We start from the raw sequence: 19,081 nt of genomic DNA, 5'->3' as shown, positions 1-19,081 counted from the left end.
CACAGAAAAGGCTTTGGCTGTAGCCATGACTAAGATTTGCTGTGCTTCAAATAAGACTCCAGAAAAAGAAGCCATCTATTTAAAGGATACAGAAATTCAGGTCTGCCCCAAAGTGGCACTAACAGCAAGTGCCAAATTTATCTGGTCTTGGGATTTGTGCTCATTGTGATGAATACTTTTGACACAGCTAGTGTCAGTACTTTATATGAAGCAGGATACCTTTAGAGATAACTTGAAAATTTTGGGTATGGTTCTGTGAATGTAGGTATTATGTCCTACCATGTCCTACTTGTAAACAGTTAAATATTTTGAATATTCTAAATTAGTGTTAGAGGTAAATAGAGTTATAGCTGACATTACAGAGATGGGAAGAGTGCAAATTAAGGACAAAAGTATAAAATACCTAAGATAATAATAATAATAATACTTCAATTTCTATGAATGGACTCATAAAATTATAAAAACATTCCACACAAATGAAATCCAACATATTGCTCATTTGCTAATCCACCTACAGTTGTATCCTAGCCCATGGAGCTTCACAGGATCAGCTGTTATCTGAGTTTATAAAATGAATTTGGGGATCTAGATTGTGAAAATGCAGCTTCTCTCAAACAAAACCATGGACTTTTGCACCCTACTGGAGAACAGGAGCCTCACCACAGTCACCTCTGAGTCACATTTCCACACTTACCAACACAGTCCTTTTTATTCCAGTGCAGTTTCTTTCCAGGTGGGCAGACACACTCATAGCTCCCCATGGTATTAAGACACCCAAAGTCACAGCTACCATTGCTGATGCTGCATTCATCAATATCTGAAAACATATTTAAAGTTGTGAGGAGTCTTAACCATGTGTATACACATATACTGCCCATTAAGATATGTCTTGCATAAGGAAACCTATTTCTACTTTATCTTTTACATTTGAGGCCACATAAACATGTATGAAGACAGACAGTGCCCAACAACTTTAGTGCATATTTGCATGTATTTGGCCTTAAACTATACAGCTCCTACTCTCCCAAGGATTTGATACAGTTTACTTGCCAGGACCAGTCACACTGAAATTCTTGGAAGTACAAGATATAAAACATGCTCAAAAGTTTCTGCAGCATCTGGACAATGATGTGTTACACAGAAAAATGGCATAAACCTCTATGAGATCACATCACTTCTGCAAAACAAGGAGATAAATTCTCTACAGTGATTCACAGAGTTTCTTTTAGTTCAGATGTGTTGTAGTGCATCTAAAAAATCTTGGTATCTCCCAAGGGTAAAACTCACCTCTGGTCTGTGTAATGTTAGTTCCTACCTGAAAATCTTCTTTCCCTTCCCCCTTCCTATTGGCTGTGACCTCCCTGTATCCCCTGATCACCCCTGCCCCCTGGTATAAGAGGTAAGACCCAGGGCGTTTCGGTCTCTCTCTTGCCCCGGATGGACTACAGACAATAAACCCGGGATTATTCCAGCAAGTTTGAGCCTCCTGTGTCGAGATACTTTGAGACCATGTTGTATCCACTCCAGGACCCCCTCGGCCGCCTGTGTTCCCAGACAAGAGGGGCTCTCACAACAGGGGGTGGGACAGAGGGGTCCCACTGGGAGGAGGATTGCAACACAGGTGAAGGAGGAAATTACACTTTTGAAAGAAACCACGCAGTTGAATTGTAGTTTAGATGTATGCTCCTTGAATAAAAATAAAAGGTAAAGCTTCCACGAAGGGGAAGAAATTATTGTATGTGTTATCATTGATATTCCACAGAAAATCTTTCAACTTTTGGTACATTAGAGAAGTATTTAGCCAGTATGAGGTGTGTCCATTTTAGTCCATGCATTCAGCACTCATATACTCGTGCTGACAAAGTCAATCTCTCATCTCCTCTCTTCCCACCACCAGACAGGATGTTTATTTATTTAATGAGCTGAAATGAGACTGAATCAACAGCAGATACACAGAATTGCTAATGCTCTGGCTCACTGGTAGACCTCAAAATTAAGCATGCCAGGACTAAAACTAAGGACAGGCCTAAGTGGCAAACCTTGGGGCCTGGACAAGTGTAGATTCGGAGTTGTGATTTTGTATCTGCTCATAATGGAAAAAAAAAGCAGGAGGTTCGGATCTGGTCATGTTTTTGCTCGAAGTTCAGCACTGAGTATTTCCAGCTATAGTTTTAGTCCTTCTTCAGTCTTACTGAAAAAACTGAAGCTGAACTGAGGCTGAAGGTTATTTAAAGACTGAGGCAGAACTCCAAACTTTGAGGCTTTCCCTAAATTACTACATTAAGTCATTAAGGAATTAACTGTGAAACTGAAGATCAGTGTCTCCACACCTCATATAACACAGGTCCCAAAAACTTTTAGACTCAGAATTTGCTTTCACAATTGCTTTCATGTGGGGTCTGTTCCAAAACTGCTTCCTTAGATGGACTCCTATTTCTCTTCCCACCTGGCTCTACTCTTATCGTGAATTTATGTGATACTTTTCCATAAAAGAGAGACCAGCATACACCTCCTACCTCTTTCTCCCAAAAAGAAGCCGTGTAGAGATGCCATTAGCAGTGTCTCATGTTGGCATTACAAAATCAGGTGAACTCAGCCCTCAGAAGTGAGGGGCCAGCACATCTGTTACATCAGCTGAACCTCTAATTTGGTCATTGTGGAAATGCTGTACTTCAAAAATATCTCTCTCCTAGATAATGAAACATTACAGTACCAATTCTTTCCAGTCATACCAAAAAGGCTGAAAGCAGGTCCTCAGAAGACGGGAGGAATATCCACCACAGCCTTCTGCATTTCAGAGGCAGTTTATGTCACAGACTGGTAAGGACAAATGCCAACAGAGCCAAAACACATAAACTTTGCAAAATTGACATCTTTCCCCTATTTTCTTTGTTGCCCATCATATGAAGCCTCCCTACAGGTGTGAAAAAACCTCACTCCTGTGGAAGTTCTGATCAAAAAATGGTGGGACATTGGTTTTCATTTTTTTTCTCTTGGGAATGCTTCAGCAAATTTGAGATACTGAAATTTTAGTCACACCCAGCTCATATTTTGTTTTAACATTATGTCTTTATCATCTTAAGTCATAAAACCTTAATCTCAAAGAACATGTGGCTCTGTAAACAGTTCACAAAGCAAACACACACACATGTAAGCAAAATTCAGTTTCCAAACCTCCACAGTGCGTCAGTCCATACAAGGTGTAGCCTTTGTGGCAGAGACACTCGAAGCTTCCAGGGTAGTTGATACAGGTGTGGTCACAGGTCCGTTCAAAGGAACACTCATCGATATCTGAATTAATAGAAAAAGCATTAAGAAATTACATTTAATTCTGAATTACTGGATTTTCTCACTGGGTTGCAACATCTTGTTACTGATGAAAGTACCATTTACCATCCTACATAAAATCTGAATAAAATATTCTCATTCCTCTAGTGCCTTGTAAAGAAAATACTTATGGGTACATGGAGAAGGACAGGAAGAGATAATTTGGTAAAACCAAATTATTGATGAAGATTGTATTATGTACCTTCCCCATTAGATGGCAACCTTTAACTTCTGATCATACTGACCCAGCAGGGCTGGGCAAGTATGGAGCTTTTGGGGAAGTTAGTGGCACAATGGAAAAAAGGTTTAGGTTGAATCAAGCAATTCTCTCTTTCACTGACCAATACGCTGACATTTTGCCCACCAGGACTGGGAATTGCTTCCAGACTTCTGCTCTGCCTTACAAGACTCTACAGACTTGCAGAGGGCAAGCAAAACACTATTGGAGAATAAACCAGCATATGGAACAGACAGGCTGCACCTAGCACAGAAAATATTAGTCCAAAGCCCACATTCTACCCAACTCAAAAAAATTATGACCTTTTCCCTTAAAAAAAGACAGGCATCTCTAATTATCTCTGCTCAGCAATATGAAACCCTGGCTTACACAGCCTCTTCCATCCAGCAGGCCATGGAAAAAGCAACCAAGAGCACATTGCTTCCAGGACAGTACAAAGGCTTTGCTGAGCAGGTGCTGTGGAGGTTGATTTGACAGCAGTCCTGACAGAATGGACTTGCTGAAAACATTAAAGGTACCTTAAACAGCAATCTGAGCAGAATAACATTTTTGGGTTAATTTTATTGGTTTGTTTTGTTGTTTTTTTTTAAATTAAATTCTCCTCAATAATTAATTTTTCTGCTTATAGGTCAGAAAATTGAATATAATGACATTATTTGAGAGTGATCATTTCAACAAATCTCATTCTCCTAATGTTCCTGAATTATAAATGAATAGAATAGTACTCCTATGACACTTTCCACACTTATTAGAGCTGCTTTTTAGGAACAAAACCTGAACAACACCATCACAAAATGTAACTTAGACTTTCATATTGTACATGCTTGGAAAGCTGTTGGTGTTTGAAAAAAGTTGAAAACTCACCATACTTCAGGATATTCTATCTCCTACATCCAAGTGTTATTTACATAGTTTTGACATTTAATTCTAGGTCTCATTCTGTTATTATAAATGCAAATACTTACCCTCCCGAACTCTAAAACTGAGATTTCCTGTATGGGTATGCAAACCCAAATCTGTGTGAGAGTTTATGCACAAATTCAGAATGACACAAACAGCTATATTTTATATGACCTCCATCTTTAAATGTTTCAAAACATTCCCAGAAAAGATTCACAATGTGGGAAGCAACTGTTCAGGCAAATGCATAACATAAAATGAATGAATGATGAACAGAAATCTGTGCTGTCGTTTTATGTGTGCATCACAATCACTTTCTGTGATCAAGTCACAAAAAGATGACAACTGAGATTTTTCTTTCTTACATCTATTGAATTTTTAATGCATTTTAAAATCCATTTTTAAATATCATCAATTGAGTTCTGAAAGTAATTTCTTTCTAAGGTTTCCTTTATAGTCTTGGAAATGTGCAGCTTTGAATACACATAAATGGCAAACTGTTTCAGCTTTCTCTAAATACATAAAGTAAAATCATTTCGGAATAACACTGCAGCCATAGTTTAAAGGATTTTTAATGCTTAAGAAGCCAAATCATACATCATGGTTTCATTCATGTGTAACCTCTTTCGATATGTGGAATTGCGGGAAATTTACAAAAGCAGTTCATTTTCTGGCCTCTCACTTACCTTGGGAGTCTCTTTTTCCTAGTTCTCAACAGTGATCTTATCCTGCACTAGTTTAGTCCATAGTGTTTATGCACTGCTTTCACATGGAGCACTTTGTGTTGCTGCATATATGGCCTATTTTTCTGCACATTAAGGAGGATGCACTCCCCTCTTTACCCATGGAAGAATAGTCTGGCCTGATAATGTGACCACTGCTTGCCAAGTAACAGGCACGCAGGATACCAAACGCATTTCTACTTCATAGCTTTTTCACCCTTTAAACCTCTCATCTCCTTTTCTGCTGATGCTCTCAAAAGTTCAGTCTGCTGAACTCAGCATCCTGCTCTGGCTGCTGGAACAGGGCAAACCTCTGTGCAGGTTCCCCTGGCTGAGCCTCAGCCCTGGCTGCTCCTGACTGAGGAAGGCAGGGAGGGACCCAGCTTTCTGCAGAGCCCTGTCTGCACAATCACCAGCACCCTGAGGAATTCAGCACTTGTCACAGAAAAGGCAAAAATATGCACCACATACTCTTCATTACAAGAAACTGGTGATGTGATACAGAATGCTGAAATCCTCCTTTTTTTTTTTTTTTTTTTTTCCCCCAAAACTCAGAAGTCTGTGCTCTGGATGCTGTTATCCCTGGGCTCCCAGGAACTTTGAAGCTTGCCCTCACACTTCTGTGGTGCTTCACAATACCTCTCCATATTTAGCCTGAAAGGATGTGCTTATTTCCCACCACCCTCATGACATTCACCTTCACAGCCCCTGGATTCAAATCCTGCTTTACCACAACAACAGGGAACAAACGTGGGCATCTAAACCCTGTCTCATTTGTACAAGCAACACTACAAAATCTGGTAGCCTCATCTACCAATCATCTACCTCATCTACCCATCAGTCAAAAAATACAAAAGCAGAGATGTGGCAGGTTACAGCATCACCCCCACCTCCACGTACACACTCAAACACACAAACAATTTGGTATTATGTTGCTCTGAATTTCCTCCCTCCCACACCCCAAAATAAATACTGATAAATTAACTTTCTAGGTCTGAGGTGCTCTTAAAATGATTTAAGCTTATTTAAATAAAGTTTTTTAACCATTTGAAGATGAAAAGCCAAAATGTTGTGTTTTTGAAGAACTGCTGTTTTGGTTGCATTTGGCATGAATTCACATGTAGTCCAAGCTGTCTTTGAACATTTCAGATTTGCTAACACACTTATCTGACATCAACACAATTTTTTTACTTTCACTTACCCAAAAATTCATGCCACATTCACCACTGTAATCAGCATAGGTGACTGTCATTGCAGCATATTAAGAGGTGTCTTCACAGCTGAGCTGTTTGAAGCTTGCATGGACTATGGGGCTAAATTCACTGCTGGTGGCACATGGTTAGTTTCCTGCCAGCTTTTTTTAGGCATACTAATGATACATATAAAATCTAAGAAAGGAGCTCCCTACTTCACAGCAGACCCAGTGGAAGTGCCAAGTTCAGGGGCTGGAGCAGGTGACCTCCAAAGGTCCTTTACAAGCTACACCATGGATTCATGGGCACACTGGCAGTGCCAGACTTCTCTTTACGGTGTCCTGTGCTGCTGACAGTTCTCCTTGCAGTCCCTGTTTCCATGACATCAAGGCATCAACTCAGGCTGAATAAAGTCCATCTCTTCCAGCAGTCCATGTTCTCACCTCCAAAGAGAATGTTTGAACAGAGGAAGCACTCCTTATTTTTTCCCTAGAAGGGATTCAACTGGAAGAGATTATTCAATGGTTTAATAAAAGAGCAGGATTTCCCTCGGGTTTTGAGGGAAGCAATTTTTGGCAGTGGTGGCCATGCTTGATAATATTAGTTTGGCTAGGTTCCTATTATTTCAAGTCAGCATTTGAATTTTATTGTTGATTTTTCAATCATATGTAGCTGCTTTTTTATTTTTTTTAGTTCAGGCTTTCCCATGTTAAACGATCCCATAATGATCTTTATTTTTCTTGAATGTGAAGTTTTTTAGTGGGTGTCAGATTGTCAGTACTGCAAAGTAAATTCTTCTATCTCCAGAAGGGAGCTACCAGAGATCGAATTTCTTCTAAGTTTCCTCAAACAGATGTGTCTCAAAGGTGACCTGAGGGAGCAGGGAATAAAGCAGCTCATTTTCCATGCTCATTCAAGCTCCCGCCCTTTCCACTGGTGCTGCCACTAGACTCCCAATTACAGTAGCACCAATTGTTCTGTGGTTTGTGTGATGTGGACACTGACTCATTTGTGGACATAGAGTGCAGGGCACCAGAAGCCATCACACAGTGGTGATTTTTGCTAAGCCTGAACCTGAGCTGGATTCCAACCAACAGCTCTCAAGTGAAAGGCTCCTTTCTGTACTCTGTTTCCAGCCCTCAGACACAGTACCCTGTACTCCTGATTGTCTTTGCTCTAAAATAAATTTCAGAGTAATTAAAAGGAACCAATGATCAGGAAATCAAAGTGTAAAGCAGGACATTTCCAAAAAAGCATTGGCATTACAAACAAGCAGCTCAGCACCAGGCACACACAGGTGAGACTGGTAAATGCTGCTGGATTTAGAGATGTTTTAGAACTGCAAACTGATGCAGGACCTGCTGTGACTCCCTGACAGAATGCACATGTGCAAAACTCACTTGCACAGAGGTGTGATTTCAGCGTTGTGGTTATAGAACTGAAGAATTCAATGCCCAACTTCCCAATTTCACATTAAAAATCTACTTCAAAAATGAGGATTTTCCCTTCTCTGTCTTCCTCAATGTAATTTTGTTAATATTAAGAACAGGTGAGAAAATTGTTTAGTGAAAACTAATGGTCATCTCAAAGGCTTTTCTCTGAGACATACACTCAGTAGCCAGGTCATTTTATGAAACTGGGTGTCTCCTTCCAAAACACAGGTCATATATTATAACTGCATAAGAGTTTAGTCTTGAGCCTGGAATATTTTTCACCTGATCTGAAAATAAAAGTGGCAAGGGGAAATCATTGTTATTTGGTGGTGCTATTTGTGCTACAGAGAACAAGACAGAAGTGGCTCAAAGACAATCAAAAAAAGCTGTAACAGGCATGGGAAACAAGTGCAGACTGAAGATTCTGGACACTGTAAGCAAAGAACCCATCTTATATTTGATTTGTCTGTGTTCAGTGAGGCAAGACATGAAGTTTATCTGCAAAATAGGTAAATTAAATTTAAATATGCTATTTCAAATAGAAGTAAAATATAAAAGAATTATTTTTTACGTAGAAAGGGAATGCACAATAAAAATAAAAGGAAATACCTATCTCTACTATCAACTCCTTCATCAGCAGAAGTGACTGATGACACCCTGAATGCTGGTAGGTCAGTCAAAAATGGTCATTTTTGATATTACAGCAATGCTTAAAAGTGCTTTTACAGCTGTGAGTCTGTACAGTTCCAATCTGCCCAGTAAGCTTAGGTACACCTTGATTATAGTAGCAAAGATTTCTATCTACCTCATAACTGCTGCCCAAGCTGCTATGATGAATATCCACAGCAAGGAAGCTGTGGGTTTCAGATTCAGACATTGGTGGGGGTTGAGCCCCAGGCTGGGAAGAGTGGCCCAGGTGTCCCAGAGCAGTGGGCACAGCAAAGCCACTCTCAAAGCACTGGAGTTATCTCCTAACAAGGCCACATCCTCCTCATGCAAAGGCCTGGAAGATGTAGTTCTGCTTTGTCCATCTCACACAGCCCTGGTTTATTTTTAACCCCCAAGCCAAAAGTGGACTCAGTGTGGGGGACCCCAGGCCATGCACACAAGCCAAACTCAAGGTTAGTCAGAATGTTTTGTGTTCACCTTTCTCAGCTTCCAAGTTATTGGCCTCTCTGAGAAACAGAGCCTTTCCTTGTTCTCATTCATTAAGCACACATACACAGAAACTCCAAAGAAGCGTGACATGGTGTTTTTAAAATAAACACTAATGCTTTTTTTCGTATGTATTTTGGCTGAAAGTTATATTCTGTCTTCTCCTTCTCCCACCTCCAATTTCTGTGGGAAACTGATACCACCCATGTAATGTTCACCTCACAGCTGAGCCAGCCCTGTTTCCAACAATATTTGACAGACATTAGGGAAACGACGTATCTTAATCTGAGTGGTTGCTGGACCATAGGGAGTAATGATTCAAGCTATGTTGCCCAAGAAATGGTGGTTTAAATTCAATGCTGGGAAGGCATTGTTTTGCTATAGCAGTCATGTGATGGGGTTTCTACCACATCTCAGGTTTTTTGATCCACAGTGACTTAGCCCTGTTTACAGTTAGTAAAAATGCATCCTCCATGTGAGAATGTAACTCTCTAATACACCGCCAGCCCCGACCAGGTGGAATGGCTTGCAGCTAACTTCTCCTTAAGTTTCAAAGTCTACAATAATAAAACAAATGAAAAGGAAGCAGGGAAAGATGTAGTAATGTACAAATCTACTTCATTACCTTCCCACTGAGTGCTTCTGGAGCAGGCTAACACAAAGGGGAGAAAAAGTAGCCATAACCCCAGGTCTTGAAAAGTAATTGAAAACCCACACCCATTTAGACTTCCCACTGCGTTACTGAGCTGCAATCAAGTCATCTTGCTGCTGAGACTTAATTGTTAATAACGTACCTAATGACCTGCGGAAAAAACCAGATCCGGCATTAATTGCTGTAGTTTAAATGGGAAGCTAAGTGCCCAGGCAGCAGGGTCTCATCTTGTATTTCAGATATTTGAGTGGGAAACTGTCCATTATGACTAATGTTGACTTGGACCAAAGCATTTATTTATTTAAGAACTTTATTACTCACAGTTAAGTACGTGATTAGTGAAGACCAAATGTAACCCATAATCAGGGGCTGAAAGACTTCTTAAGGAAATTGATTTGTTTGCAGGGAAATGTGCTTTTTATTAGAGATGATTGGTTAAAATGCAAAGAAGGAGTAAAACAAATAAATGTATACAAACAGCAAAAGAAACCTGCAATATATGTTTGAGACAGAGGCAGTAAATAATTAGAAACCCGTGACTTATTATGTAAGCATTCCACTGAGCAGGTATTTCAAGGATTTAGCAGTCCACAATGAAGTGACTGCTACTCAGCTTCAGGGATAGGCACACAGTATATAGCTGTACTAAGGACAAATGTTATCATCTACCTAACTCTACTCACAGCCTCAGGATTCTGTCTGTATGTTTTTATTCAGTGTATTGAGATCCTGGAAACAGCTTGTTTTCATCTTCCTCCTGGCTTATCTGTACCCATGGTAAATTCAATAACCTCCTATCTCTGCTCCTGAGGCTGTCACTCTTAGGACAGGCCATGTCTTTGTCTTCATACAGTACCAAATGTGGTATGAGCACTCTACATAGCTCTGATGCATTTGCAGTTTAGGGAGCCACAGCTGTCTCTGTGTTTATCATTTTGGTCTGATCATTTTAGATACCTTCATTTTGCCCTAAGGAATATCTGGGCATCACTGACTTCTCCTTTTACTGTGTGTTCTCACACTTCTGCTACATGTCTGAAATTGAATAATGTCTTCCAAGACATAATCCAGAAACTGAATGTTTATTTTGATAGAATAAGGATATTTAATGCCAACATTAAATACTCATACTCATTTAGTCCAACCTCCTGTACTTAAGCAGCCTCCAGCATTTTGCTTGGTAAACTCCAAAAGCATCCCTGTCCCAGAAGGGACTGTCTAGGTGTTTTCCTGAATAGATCCCTTAATCTTTTCCATCAGTTTAACTTTCAGAGTTCAAATTCGTGTGATCTTTTTTAACTGCTAAATTTTGTAAAGGCTGAGTAATTTATCTTAAAAAGTGCAATGCATATCTGATCCTTTCAGGAATAAGCAGGTACCTCTTTTTAGATTTCTCATATTATTTCCTTGGGCCTGAAGTTACACACAAGAAAGCAGGAATGATTCCAGCTAAGCAGCTCCCTTGGGCTGTCTGGCTGCCTCTACTAATTCCTGTGAATCCACCTCAGTTCAAAAGACAGCAATCTTTGGTTGGTCCCTTAAGTTTTAAAGGAACTGCAGCAGGCAGATCCTTCTTTGATGCTAAGCACCAAGGGGACCACTCTTCACCCAGCAAATTCATCACACTCATTAACATCACAGCAACTGTTTTCCCACTATTTACCTAGACGTTAAAGCAAAGGGAACTGCTTTTAGGAAGAACAAGACAACACATTTTGGAAGGTCTTTAAAGGCAAATGGCAGCTTGTTTCCTTTATCTCTGCTATCAGACCTTATCAAAAGAGACCAGCTGCACTTTCTGTGAACCACTGTGCTATCTCTGGGGTTTGAAAACAAAAGGAAAAGCAGGTTAAAAAATGAGACTTGGCAATCAAATTGTAGGCCTAGATCCTTTGCTCCCTCTCCACAGTAAACACAATCTTTTCTTTAGGAACTCTTCCAAGGGAGCTTTATGTGATCTCATGTAGCAACAAATTAATTTTCCCTTCTCTTTTTAGTTTCTTTCAAAAATTCCATGTTTAGTTTTTCTTCCACACAGAATCCACAAGCTCTTTCTCTTCCACAAGCTTCCCTCAGGACTTCCTCTGAGTCTGCAGAAATGGGGCTGTGGAACAACAAATCACTGCAGTAAACGCCTATTCCCTTAACACGTGTGTGTGTGTTCCCCTTAATGCATGTGCCAAGCCAAGTGGCCACCACACATCCCTCTTCCTGTCAGCACTGCAAAGCCAAGTCTGATCCCAGGCACTATGGCTTTGTTCTGCCTCATGCATCAGCCATGGATTTGCTTGCTTTTAGATCACCAGGAGCTTTGCCCAAGGGGTAGGAAAGTTTATGCTTTTGCATGGAAACTGCAGAATCTGGCAATTTCAGCCAGGCAAAAATTGGCAGCCAACTTTTGGGTTTTCTTTGACTGTAGGTGGCGGGATTTGGACCAAGGCTTTTTCTATAATGAAATACATCATCATTATCACCACCATTATTATTACATTATTATTTCTCTGCTGTTGGACGAAGAAAAGATTTCTAATATGTTTCCCTGCAGCAGCATGGAAAACCCCACCATCTGCTATTTTTGGGGGCAGCACCAAACTTAGAAACAGAAAAATGGTAGAGGATTACCTGATAAATTCAATTTTAGCAGATAATAATTTCTTCTAATATTTTAAACATGGTTGAGCAAAATTGCTCAACTTGCTAAATCTCAGTCCTGCAAGCAGAGCTGGGGAACAGCAGCATCAACTTTACGCTATGTGAACTGCTGAAGAGGAAAAGGTGCCTGGCCTCAAGCACCAAGCCAAGTTTCCCTCTTCCTCTGATTCGTCATCTGAGCTCAATTCTGAATTTGGTCAGCTGTCCTAGCAGAGAGAAGAATGAGAAAACCAATGCTGGTCACCAGAGACAGCTCTGCAGATACTTTCAAATAGAGAAGTTAGAAAAAGAAAGGTTTTTTAGTTTGTTTGGGTTTTTTTTTTCAGATAGGAAATTTTGCATGGTCTTTTATGGGACATGGAAAAAAGCCACTAAAACTAGACACAATGGTATAAAATTAATATGTCTGTCCAAGGTCACAGGCACAAAGTGAGCCTAGGGAGGTGTTCTATTAAGGCATTTGGAAGGGAAGATTTCAAACTGGTACTGGTTTTCTCTGTTGAGCACATTACATTTAACCTCACCATAAGCTCATTGCAGTTCTCCATCCTGCTTTTTCTCCTTACTGCTATCTTTGTGAATAACAATTTTAAAGAAGATTTCCAAATGATTTTTAAAACATATAAAAATGCACTATAAGGATCTGAACCTGACTGAAGCACCATTATTTTTTAACAATGAAAGATAATAGTATAAAAAATCCCTAAGTGCACTTAACAGTATTATTCATTTTTAAAACCTATTACTTTTAAAATCAATAGGAAATGAGTTAGGCTAAGCATTTTGTCAGATCACAGGAGCTACAAAATTTTCCTATGATTGCATCAGGAAGTGCTGGCTGGAAGGCCAAAGAAAGTCCAAGTACATTTTCAACTTTTCAGCAAAGGCAAATCAGAGAAAGGTCAAAAAAGCTGTGATAAATGAGCCTGATTTAAAACTGTACCCCCTGAATGCTTAGCCTGGAGAATGCCAAGTGCAGCAACAGCCAGTGGCATTTTTGATAAAGTCAAAGCTGTTATGTATGTTAGCATGAATGAAGTTATAGCACTATGGGCATCAAGGATATGTAGCCCTCGGATAACAGCTCTTTTCAATATATGAGCATTTTAGGGACCAATCTGTGCAATCGCATCTTCACTGCTCTGTGGAAGGTGCACCTGTGCTAACAAATGTATTGCTCGGCAGAAGTGGGGACCACTATCCTCAACACGTCTCTGACACTGATTTTATTTACTTTATAGCTTCCTCACATTAAGTACAGATTGTCTTTGACATAAGATTTTGAAACAGAAGTAAATACTGATGTATTTATGAAATGGTTGAAAATAAAGATCCTCTGTTATATTGTGTTGTTAATTTTGCTCCCCATGTTGCTATGTTAATGGTTTGTTCCCCTATCCCTTTTGTTTTTGTTACTAGTTTAACCCAAGTTGTACCCTCCTACCCCAATTGTTAATCCACCCTTGTACCTGCCTCTTGTTCTTGAATGTTCCCTGCTCCTCCCCTCTGGGCCCTGTCTGTCACTTGGCTACTCCTCCCAGCTTCTAGAAAGCTCAGGGAGGGTGGTCGAGTGATAGGGCAGAGACAGAGGAGGTCCCTCCCTGAACCTCCCTCATTGATTCTTTCCAATGTCCTTCTGATCCCTTTGCACTCCCCGCTTGTTTCCCATTGTTTTTAGATCTGTCCCCTCCCCTGGTTCCTCCCCCAAATTTAAGTTGCTGTCATCCCTGCTTTGGGGCCTCTCCTGGAGCAGCACCCCTGAGGTCAGAGGTCCCTGTGGAGACTCAATAAACCTTGGACTTTGCCCTTCAAGAGAGCCTGACTCCTGCCTCCTCTACTGTTGCTGTGGTCTCTTCCATCAAGCCGCTCCTCTGATTCCCAGGATTCGGAGGGGTGTCCCCCAGCAGGTCAACAGTGTTGAGCTAGCCCGAGTGCTAACTCCAAAAGGGACACTGCAACCATCCTCTTGAACCAACTCATATTTCTTTATGTGACAGCTGGATACAACCACTTCCCAGCAATACAAGCTTCTCCAGGCTTTGAGGGCTGAATCTGCTGTGACTTGAAGTGAAACAGAGATTGCGACCAGAAAGGCAGAAGCCTCATTTTCTGTGTGAAGAACCTCTCAAAATTGGAGACAGAAGTTGTGCCAATGCTTAGACTTCCCAGACATTACCTTCCTCTTGGGCCTATGCTTACCTGTCCCAGCTTTTCCCCACCCCTCTCCATTACTTGAGGGCTTTTATTGTGCTCACCTTCCTCTGTTAATCTCAGGAACCCAGCAGGAGGCAATTGGCTTTGGCTCCTATTACGTTTATCCTCTTACCATTGTTTTGCTAGGACAATCTAAAATGCAATTAAAGTCAATACTTTTCCAATGCTTTTTAAAGAAAGTAAGTACTTTTATCAATACATTGCCAAGATTTTATACGGAAATGTATAATTTTCCAGTATCAATCATTTCCCAAGGCAAAGGCAAGCTGAGTTATCTACTGCTATTATAAGAATAAACTGTGCTACTATGTCAAGAGCTTGGGGTAGGAGAAGCCATATATCAAGAGAAGTGCATTAAAAGAAACCTCAGGCAGGTTTATTTGTTTTCCTACAAACATAAATATGTTTACTAGTCTGCACTCTGCTCAAGCCGCTATTTACATTGCAACTCTGTAAGAGCAGCTTAACAGTCTGAGGAGAACATAATAAAGGCTTTACCCTTTCTGTAGCAAGGAAGGAATAGTCCCTCTATTCTGCAATATATTTGATTTTTAGCCATAATTTTGAAAAGAGAAAACTGTTCAGGTTGCTAAGGTGTTGTCTCTATCACCCTTAGTAGGAGCTGCTAGTGAGACTTCTTGAAGGAACAAGGGACTAGTCTGAGTGAAAACATGGCCTAGTGTTATTTGATGGTGCTGAAAGAGCAAGTACAACAACACAGTTTCAGTTTTCAGCTGAGAACTCAAATGCAGCACTTCACTTCCTGTGGACCTGTGCATTCCCAGCGTGCTTCAAGTTCTTGCTGAATCCAAGGGACCACTGAATATACACAAGAATTGCTGTTCTCTGGCTCTGCCTCAAAGGCTTGCTTAAAAACCCTGCCCAGAAGGGCTGGCCTCTGCAGAATCCCAGCAGGTATCCCTCTGAAAACACCAACATCATGATTTGCAAACATGCCTCAAAAATCCTCCACTCAGCAAAACTCCAGAAAACACTCCTCCATTCCACTGATTCAGTATTGGAGCTTAGTTTTTGGTTTTATTTCACCTGTTCTAACTAAGGCCTCCTCTCCAAGCTACCAAAACAAAGAGTAGTGGTTTGTAACATGGCTAATGTAAGAAAAATCACACTCCTTTGTTTCAACAGGTTAGGCTTTTATTCTTATTAGAAGAAAATAAACAAACCAGACCACTTTTGAAAGACCCAGGAGTGTAAATGAAAGCACAGAAAAATATTTGGGATAAGGCTGTCATTTTATTGCAATTCTGTTTAGCACTCAGGGTAAAGGCTATCTGACCATAATCAGCGTGACTGAACGCTTGAGCACAGTAACACGGTATTAATGTGCTGTAGTGGAAAATAGATATACACATATAGTCTTTCTCTGATTCTCTTTAAAAACAATTCCTATTGAATTACAGCTTTCAGCATGATTTATCAACAGATTATTGTTTGTGGAAGAATGCTACCTTCCTGCTCCAACTATTCCAAGGCTGACTCATATCCTGGTAATTCATTAATACATAACATGATTCCAGGCCAGTAATTTCTGCACTATTCAAGTCATAAATCCTAAAATAATAAAATGAAAAATATATCTCAAATTCTTTTTCTAAACACTAATGGAACGTTTTGCTTGGCTTCCCACACACATCATCAAGAGGGGGTCAGACAGAGCTGTAAAAAGCAATTTGATAGCAGTGTACTTTTTAGAGTTTAACAGTATAAGAGCTACCATACTGAATGAGACCTGAGGTCAAACTAATCTACTATCTAAGTTCCAACAGTAGCCCGTGTCAGAAGCTTCATGGCAAAATAGAATTGGAGTAATCTGTCCCATCTGCTCTCTCCACATTAGGTCTCATTCTATTAGAAGGTGATTTAAAGCCTAGATTGTGAGTTTTAATATGCCTTCCAAGAAGCAGCAACCAAAGAGCATTCTCCTTTAACTTATGAAAATACTGCTGCAGAGGGGAGAACTGGAGGTGGTGGAGGAATGTGTTTGTTTTCATGTTTCAGCAGACTTAATTGCTAAAACCAACACTGCAGATACTATCACTTGGCAAAAAAACTTGTGCTGGCTAGAGCTGTTTTTACTTCATACCTGGGGCATTTATTGTTTCTGGGTATGATCTTGCAACCCTTTTTTCTCACAGAGGCAGACTGCAGCAATATTCACAGTCTCACTGACACCCAGTGTAACAGAAAGGCTTTGAGAAGTATTCCTTTCATTGACAGTGTAACATGTTGTTTACTCAGTGGAGTATTTTTAAAATCTTGATGCAAGAAGCAATATGGTCCTTGTCATAAGCAAGATATTTTTGTAAGTCTCTGTTGTGCAGAATGCCATAGAGAAAATCTACATAGGGAGTGAACGTCATCAGTGACAGGGAAATCATCCTGAGTTTTCTTTCTCTGAGCTAATCTGATTTCCACAAACAACTCCCACTATCTCCTCCAGAGCATTAATTCCTGGTTCTTGAGCTACACTGCCCTGGTGGCAGCAGAACCAGCACTACTGTCTGTATATGAAGAGTTCCCACAATTAAAACACACTTGGGTCAGACTCAGCTGGGCTGGATGGAAATCAGCCTGTAACAAGCCAATGTATTTTATATGTTAGGGCACATCTATCTGATGGGGATAGGTATATAAGTGCATTTGCTTTTCTATGTGTGTAATGGGGTAAGAAAAGGAAAGAGAGGGGGTAGACCAACAACGAAACTTTCTGCCCCTTTTCACTGGAAAGTTGGCCAAACCATGTTGATAAACTGAATCTGAGGGGCCAGATGCTCCAGTCTTGACTTCTGTGTTTTGTTATCTTAGATGAGTGATTGTGTCCTGCATAAATCAATGCAAGGTATGCATGCTAATCCTGGTACCTTCATCAGGTTATGTGTTTGGGACAAGGTGCGTTGTTTTGTTGGGTTACAGGATCAAATGTGAGTAACAGGTCACTGTCATGTAACCCAAGGGTGCAAACCTCTTTGGCTATTTTTTATTTTCTAATTGAGTTACTCTGTGTCAAAGATGGCTGGAGATTCAGTGCTGCTGGTGTAGATGCACTGATTTATTTGGGATTAAACTGGTCCTGTAATTCCACATTTATCATCGATGGTTCCATACAGAAGAATACAATGAGATCTTCGTAGCTAGTCTTTAGGGGCTTTTTTAGGCCAAAAATAATTCCCACAAACACCTTCTAGCTCTCCTTCCATGTATGAATAATCCCTCATTTCATACCCATTTTCAAAACAGAGATACCATGCTGGGAGATCCAAATCTTACTCTGGGAAGGCAAATAGTGCCTATTTTGTACAATAAGCTAGAAGATGGGCTTATGAGAAGTGATTACCTACCCAGTTAATTGGGCAATGTTTCAAGACCAGGCCTGCAGGATTCTTGGATCACAGACAGCTACTGTGTTTTTCAAGGTGCTATTTTTCTTTCTCTCATTCTGGGATGAAAGAAGGCTTCTCCTGACACTAGGCATTGGAAGCCCTATGTAAAGCCCATCCCTCTACTAACAGATACGTAGAGATATAAAACAAAAATCAAACGAAAGAAACAGGAAACAGAAAATCCAGAGCTGGACTAAGTTTGAGGTGTATTGCAGGACAGCACTGCAAAATGGTGCTAGAGTTACTAAGGAAATTGCTTTATTATCTGCTCATAGCATCACTGCTGTAGGCCATTACTTCCAGTTGCTCCCCTCCATGAGCATCAAGTGTTGAGGAACACTTGTCTGGAAGTGAGGCTGAGGAGAGAGAAAGGGGGGCATAGGAAGCACATTTGTTTTAAATAAAACAAACGGACAAATATCAGATATGATGGTATAAATGCTGATGGTCTTGTAGTGACCTCAAATCAGCTGTACTTGGACTTCTACTGGAGAGCTTTGTAGCTATCCAAATATAGCAAAAAGTGCCCATAGAATATCACCAGAGGGAAAATTCAATTATTCAGAACTTCTGAAGCAATGGGACAAATTCTGTTTGGGATTTCCTATTGTAGAAACATGCATCACTGAATCTCCTTTGGACAGACACCAGCAATATCAACAGCAGACTGTGAGACCTTGTGTTCCAGTGCCTGGCTACAAAAGGGTCAGTCACATTTGTTTAAAATTTGGTAGGAGGGTAGTAAAGAATAACCAACAGTCAAACCAGCAATAACTCAAAGCAAATAAAAACTGCTGTCATCTATGGCTGTAAAGGAGGCCCAAAAAAGCCAGATGGCCCATTCAGGTATTCCACATGCCCTGGAGGTAATGTTCCCTGGTGGACAGACTTCTCCTTTTATTACAGTGGCTGTATCAATTCAAATGGTTGGTGAGAAGGCAACTTGAGCAGACTTTATCATGTCTGTGATATCATCAAATCCCCTTAAAGCCTACTCTGGAGACTGTAAGTGGACCAGAATGATGCAAATGCCTTGAGCTTTTGCCCCCTGCAAAAATTTAAATTCCTCAGCGTAGGAGGGTTTGTCTCTGTTTTGAACTGAGATGGTGAGGGGCAGAAGGTGAGTGTAGATTTAGCACAAAATATTACATGTTGATCACTGGATGTTCCCACTAAAAGCACTTTTTTTTCCCT

General features: G+C 40.4%; 1 protein-coding gene across 1 annotated transcript in view; it reads right to left on the bottom strand.

Annotated features, from left to right (window-relative positions):
• The window catches only part of LOC131573640 (signal peptide, CUB and EGF-like domain-containing protein 1), a 199,350-nt gene that overhangs the window by 21,496 nt on the left and 158,773 nt on the right, over positions 1 to 19,081 (bottom strand). The window contains exons 10-11 of the mRNA XM_058827792.1: positions 3,175 to 3,291; positions 695 to 817 (exon numbers count right to left, since the gene is read on the bottom strand). Coding sequence (XP_058683775.1) covers positions 695 to 817; positions 3,175 to 3,291 — 240 coding nt within the window. The remainder of the gene's footprint in view (positions 1 to 694; positions 818 to 3,174; positions 3,292 to 19,081) is intronic.

This window comes from Poecile atricapillus, chromosome Z (genome assembly GCF_030490865.1).
Source record: "Poecile atricapillus isolate bPoeAtr1 chromosome Z, bPoeAtr1.hap1, whole genome shotgun sequence".
In the NCBI taxonomy this organism is placed as follows: domain Eukaryota; kingdom Metazoa; phylum Chordata; class Aves; order Passeriformes; family Paridae; genus Poecile; species Poecile atricapillus.
Note: the sequence above shows the minus strand (reverse complement) of the source record. Positions and strands in the feature narration are given on the sequence as shown.